General features: G+C 36.9%; 1 protein-coding gene across 1 annotated transcript in view; it reads left to right on the top strand.

The window, feature by feature from the left end:
- Window positions 1-3,032: 3,032 nt before the first annotated feature.
- The window catches only part of RYR3 (ryanodine receptor 3), a 193,233-nt gene continuing 190,265 nt past the window's right edge, over window positions 3,033-6,000 (top strand). Inside the window, exon 1 of the mRNA XM_030950304.1 lies at window positions 3,033-3,151. Coding sequence (XP_030806164.1) covers window positions 3,101-3,151 — 51 coding nt within the window. The 5' untranslated portion in view covers window positions 3,033-3,100. The remainder of the gene's footprint in view (window positions 3,152-6,000) is intronic.

The following is a 6,000-nucleotide window of genomic DNA, read 5'->3' as shown; positions in this document are numbered from 1 at the left end:
GGAGTGTGTTTAGGAGCAAAAGTGCTAACTTACAGATTGAGGATTGATTGGGATGAATAGAGTATCATAAACCACACAAGTGGTCACAATTCAGATTGTTGGACCTGTGTAGCTTTCACGGTGGAATGCTGCACTTTACAGTCATTTTCAGTAAAGCAGAGTGACTGTGTATATATATACACACACACATCTACACATAGATACATACACATATATACCCTGAGTGCAATATGTGATCATTACAGCCAAATCTCAGTCTTGTAGCAATGGGGAAGTCCTAGACAGAAAATATGTCTTGAGAAGATATGGATCTCATTATGTTGTAGTAGGTAAATAATTTTCTCCTTAAACATATAGCAGAAAAAAAAAATCTAGGGAGCAGAAGAGCTATGCAATGGTTTTGCATTACAGTTGATAATTTTAAAAAGAGGAAATCTAACAGAAATATTTTGTTTATAATGGCAGGATAATGTTTCCCAGAACAATGTGGGGGATGCTTTGTAAACATGAGTATCAAACCATAGAGGAACTTACAAACAAAACCCCAAACCTACTGGTTTGACATGAATCAGAATTTTACCTAGTCTCTGTTATAATGCTCAAGGTATTCCCAATATTACTTTTTTCATATGCTTTGTCTGTTTAAAGAAATTCAAAATTTTCTTCATTTCATAGGAAGCACTTTAATGGAGTACTCCAACATATGAGGAAAACAGTTGAAAAGTTATATATTTTCTCCCTGTTCATTTGATTCAGGTGTGATTAATCTCAGCTTTGCATATTCAGAACTTACTATCTGGAAATCGTCTTGCATAACTGAAAAAATTTGGCCAGCACATATACTAAGTGACATTGATTTCTATTTGTGAAGAAAATTCAGCACGTGTGCTTATTTTCCTAGGGTTTTATTTGTTTCTTGCTTATAATATTTCAAAGTAAAGTAGTATGCTTGAAAGGTTGTTTTATTTAAGATATTACAGAAAAGGTGTCCTTACATGTGTATTGCATTTTGCCATGCTATATCTGTATCAAATCCATTGTGCATATAATGCAAGTATGGAATGGTTTGGTTGGAAGGGTCATTAAAAATCATCTAATTCCAACACCCTTGTCTTCACTTTGGTCAAGGAAACCTTCTGCTAGAATGTAAATTAGAAAATAATATAAATGTATGGGTAAGCATGTGTCATAGTAGGCCTCACTGTCTACTCTTTTTAGTAAAATCACTGAGTGGCATTCTTTGTTTTTGGGCAAATTTTGTCCACTTCTCAGATTTTTTTGGTTTTTTTTGTGGAATAACAGTATTCCATAAGGAAGATCTGTTATGGTATGTTCTTTTTATTGATGAGGAATGAGATAAAGTGTTGATCCAGATATGTCTGGAGTTAAAATAAACACCACAAAAAAGCCCCAGACACAAAAATGGATGTTCAAATGCCAACCATATCAGTTTTCTGGCACCTCAGAGAAACATTTTTCTGCCACATTGCCTTTGCCTTGCATAGCAACCAACAAAAACTACTGGGTGGGGAAAAGGAAATGGATGGACTGGCAAGAAGAGCCAGTATGACTATACCAACTAAAGGCTTCTGAGTTGCTTTTGACCTGAAATGGCCTGTTGCTGAGTAATGTGTTTGGCATTATTTTTTGGACGGATTTTCTCAGGGTAATAAGACAGAGTGAAATAAAACATTTTTCAAAGAATTCTGCCCATCAAGGAGGGAAAATCCTGGGCATCTCATTTTCTGGCTTGTGACTATGGTTATTTTAATTAGTGCAAAATGAGAACAGTATTAATTTGGGGGTGGAAGGGCAGTGTGCATTGGATTCCACATCCAGAGGACAGTTGTCCATAAATTATTAGCTTGTGGGCACAGAGTATGCAGTTTCAGTTTTCAGCATGCTACACTCATCCTTGTGACCCCAGGAAAGATATTGTTCCCTTATTGTACCTATGTTTTCCTTTGTAAACCATAAATACGTTCTTATTGAGAAAAAGACAGTATACCTATGGTAGTCTGTGAGAGAATATGTCAAGTTAAATAGGGACTGCACAAAGTTTGGGTAATTCTTCTCAGGGGCTGAATGCAGGGGTAAGCTGTGGTGGCAATCTTATCACAAGATTCAAGATCACACAGTGAATTGGCTGGCAAGACCCTTCTTGGCAGTTTCTTCTGTTTCCTTGTCATTTTTTTCCCTCCCTTCACTTAATTAAATTTTTTTCTAGTGTTGATCTATTTTCTTCCCTTCATTATTTGCTCTTATTCAAGCGATAAATAGCACTTTTCATTAATTACAAATTTCTTCATTGTTGTGCTAGAATTCAAAGTTATTTTAAGTTTTATTTTAACATAAATATGTTTTATGGCTTCTGAAGTAAATATGCACCATCTTCTATAAATACTCAGGTGTAGTTCTAAAAAGATACAGATAAAGCCCTTGAAGTCCCTAGGATAGAGTATAAATACCGTGTAAAGGGATAGCACAAAATAACTACACATAGTTGGTTCAGATCATAAAGTCATCTTGGAAATCAGATTTGCAGCTGCTTATGCAGAGAAGCAAGAAATGGAAATTATTGTAAGCAAGCTGAAAATACCTGCTGTCAAAATCTGCTTGTCCTGCGATCATCAGGATTACATCCTTCTGCTGCATAATCAGTAGGTTCAAAATTGCTGAATTTGATACATTTCAGTGCAAAATTTGCTATCCTGATCTGTGAAAATGGAAGCTCAAGCTCTGCTTTTATTAACACTTCACCATTTCTGTTGTTCTGCCCAGACAGTATCTGGAGGGAAAAAAATCAACACCTAGTGATGCATATAATGCTTCCTGCAATACCTTAACAGTAGGGGGTTTTGCCTCTAGGGTAGAGAGAAAAGGGAGAGAATTGCTTGCTATGAGCTGGAAAAGCAGCAGCGCAGTTGGCTCTGGCAGTGAGGGGGTTGACTGACAGTCTGCAGTGCAGCGGAGTTAGCTGAGCTCCCTATATGGCTGTGGATTAGCTATATGCTAATACTGATAGGAGAGGAGCAGCACAGAGCGCAGTGAGCTGACGGTGGAGGCGATCAGCCTCAGCAGAGCTGACTCCTCAAGAGCCATGGCTGAAGGGGGTGAAGGAGGGGAAGATGAAATACAGTTCCTTCGAACTGTAAGTATCTGCTTTTTATAGGTCATATAGTACATGATTTTGTGTCTCATGTCTATTTCTTTTCTGTTGTATTAAAAATAAAGTGTTATTTCTGTGCTGGTCTTAGCCAAATGGCAGAATTGATTTAGTCAGTGGATAAAATAAAGCAAGAATAAGAGCTCTAATAGCATCATGCAGTCTCAGTGTGTTCTTCCCTGAATCTGCTCAATAGCCAGTTTGGTATAAGGAGACCTATTTCCGCTGTAATCCCCTGTGTTTGAAGCGTCCCCATCAACTTTGTACTTGGGTTTCTAAATGTAGCATGCCAAATATGTGACCTCTGAAACTTCTGTCTGGGTTAGATTTCACTGACATTAACAGAAGCTTTGCAAATAGGAGTGCCTTAAAATGATGAATAAACTAAGCAAGCCCCTGATGACCTCTTCTGATAAACATGCACACAGAAGCACACTGGTGCGTAGGGAATACCAACAGATGTTGAAGTCAGGGCTCTGCAAATGTTTGGGGTCTTTTCTCTACTTAAAAGAAGCTTATCTTTAAAGGACATAAGCATTTCTTTGGGAAGGGGTGTTAATTAGTGAAATACCCTCCACTTGGTGCAATTTTCTATAAAGAGCCCTCACACCATTCTTTCCTAAAGCTTTGCACAAATCTAGTATGACAACTAATTTAGACTTTTAAGCAAGTAGTGCATGTGCATTAATTTTTGGGAAGAGGATAACATCCTTTTCATGTCTCACCTTGTGTCTCCTTATATTTACCCTGCATGACTAAGAGTGTGTTGTTGTGTAACTAGTGTGGAAAAACTGCTTTTAGATGTGTGTATTCCCTTCCCTTTCCTTGCTATCTTTACTTTGCATTTATCACAAATAATGTTCTAGAAACAAGCTCCTCTAGAGCTGATTCAACTTTGAAAGGATAAGTCACTAAAATAAAAAATTGCTAAGTTCCCAAAGTAAGAAATTACAAGATTGATTTTTTGAGACTCTGGGGTAAATTATTTATGGGAAATAAAGGTTGGAGTGAGGTGATGGCTGCTGCTGTAAGTTGTTTAGGTGTGATGAAGTGTCATTAGTACTTTTAAGTCTCAGAGAATTTCGTGGGAGGGGGCAGGGGGGGATGGATAATGACAATGAAAAATCTGTTCCAACATTCATCCCCTCCACTACACCCTTTAAAAGAACATATTTTAGCAAATTACTCCAGCCTTTAATCTGAGACTGGGGTGTTAAATGTGTATCCTTCATCCTCTCGCCTTCTAGGATGTTGCCTTAACTGAACAGCCATCCTCAGGGATGGAGTGAGAAGCTTTGCCCTTTCATAGGTGTAGCCTGTGTGCTACATGAGACGGCAATTTCTGCTGCTGTGATACATTCACATGCTAGAGTAACTCTGTTGCACTTCTTCCAATGGTTAAAATGAAGTTCTCAATAGAGGTATGGGCCAAAACTGGAAATAGCAAAAGGGAGACTATGCAGAAATGTTCCTTCCACATAGTACAAGGAAATTTTCTACAGGGGAGAGAATGAACTAGATTTTTTTCTTGGAAGTTCTAGCTACTTCTTGCTCTAAAAATCATATCAGTTACTGCTGTCTCCTCTACATTATAAATCTTCCTTCACCTTTGTGGGCAAGGCATGTATTGTTTATTTCTTAGTATACTGAGAAAGGAAACATTTGTTAGATACTGAGTGCTACAGTGAGATACACCTTCAGTACTGATTTCTTACAGCTTTTATTTCTGCGTAAGCAGCGTTTGTGCTTACAAACATATAGTAAAGTAGTCCTTAAGAAGTCTTGCAGTGAAATTGTTGATCAATTAGAATCTTCTCTGAATCAAAATATTTTCTGGGTTTTTGGATTGCTGCTGAATCTTCCTTTGAAAATGTTGATATCCATGTTTTTATTTTTGAGTCTTTAGAGAGAGGTTATCTAGGGTATTTTAGGGTCTTGGGGATAGCTCTTTCTTGTTTAGGTATAGAATAAGATTATATGTCTTTTCATTCAAAGATATACAGCATTTTTTTGAAAAAGAGAACCAACTATTAAAAATCTGCTTAAATTATTTTTTGCTATCTTAAAGACAAATGTCCTTTTGTCCTCAATTTCTTGTTGGTTATGACTTTTTTTGTCTTCCAGATCTAAGTTGTTGTTTAGTTTTGTGTCTCACTTTTATGTTCTCTCCTCATATAAAAGGTCAAGAAGCCTGTAAATGCATGATGATGAAATCTGTATTTGCTTCTATGGAGCAGTAATTTGTGGGCACATGTATAAGATTTGGTGGAAGGCTTTTTACTGTCATTTTCTGTTCCAAAACATTCCTTATATTTAATTAGTTTGGCAGCAATGGGAATGAGAAACACCTAAAGAGCAAATTTCAGAGAGGATAACAACATTATCATTGTTCTAGAAGTAGAATATCTTCAGTACTCATTTCAAACATGTCCCAGTGCTTGTGTAAAGCCCTTACATGCAATGACAGCATTTCAAGGAAGATGTTCGGTATACAGTGTAATTTCTGTTCTGAATTTTTCCCTGACTTGCAAGTTCAGTATGAACATAAATATATAAGCACACATTTTTTTCTTACACTGCTACCCTGTTGTTGTGTCTTTGTTATGAATTTTTTGTGTTTTATTTTTTGTAATGATGCTTAGAATTGTTTATCTCTTATTCTTGCTGGTGATTTCCTTCTGGTTTTTGTTCTGGATATTTGGTGTGTCATGTATGGAAGGGAGAAGCAAAGCACTTGTTGCATGTGTGTAACATGCAATACTGCTGTGGTTTAGTTGCCCTTTTGTTTAGATGATTTTCCCATATTGTTTATTTGTTACCTCCTCCTAAGGTGT

This window comes from Camarhynchus parvulus, chromosome 5, assembly GCF_901933205.1.
Source record: "Camarhynchus parvulus chromosome 5, STF_HiC, whole genome shotgun sequence".
NCBI classification, from domain to species: Eukaryota; Metazoa; Chordata; class Aves; order Passeriformes; family Thraupidae; genus Camarhynchus; species Camarhynchus parvulus.
This window is presented reverse-complemented; position numbering and strand designations above follow the sequence as displayed.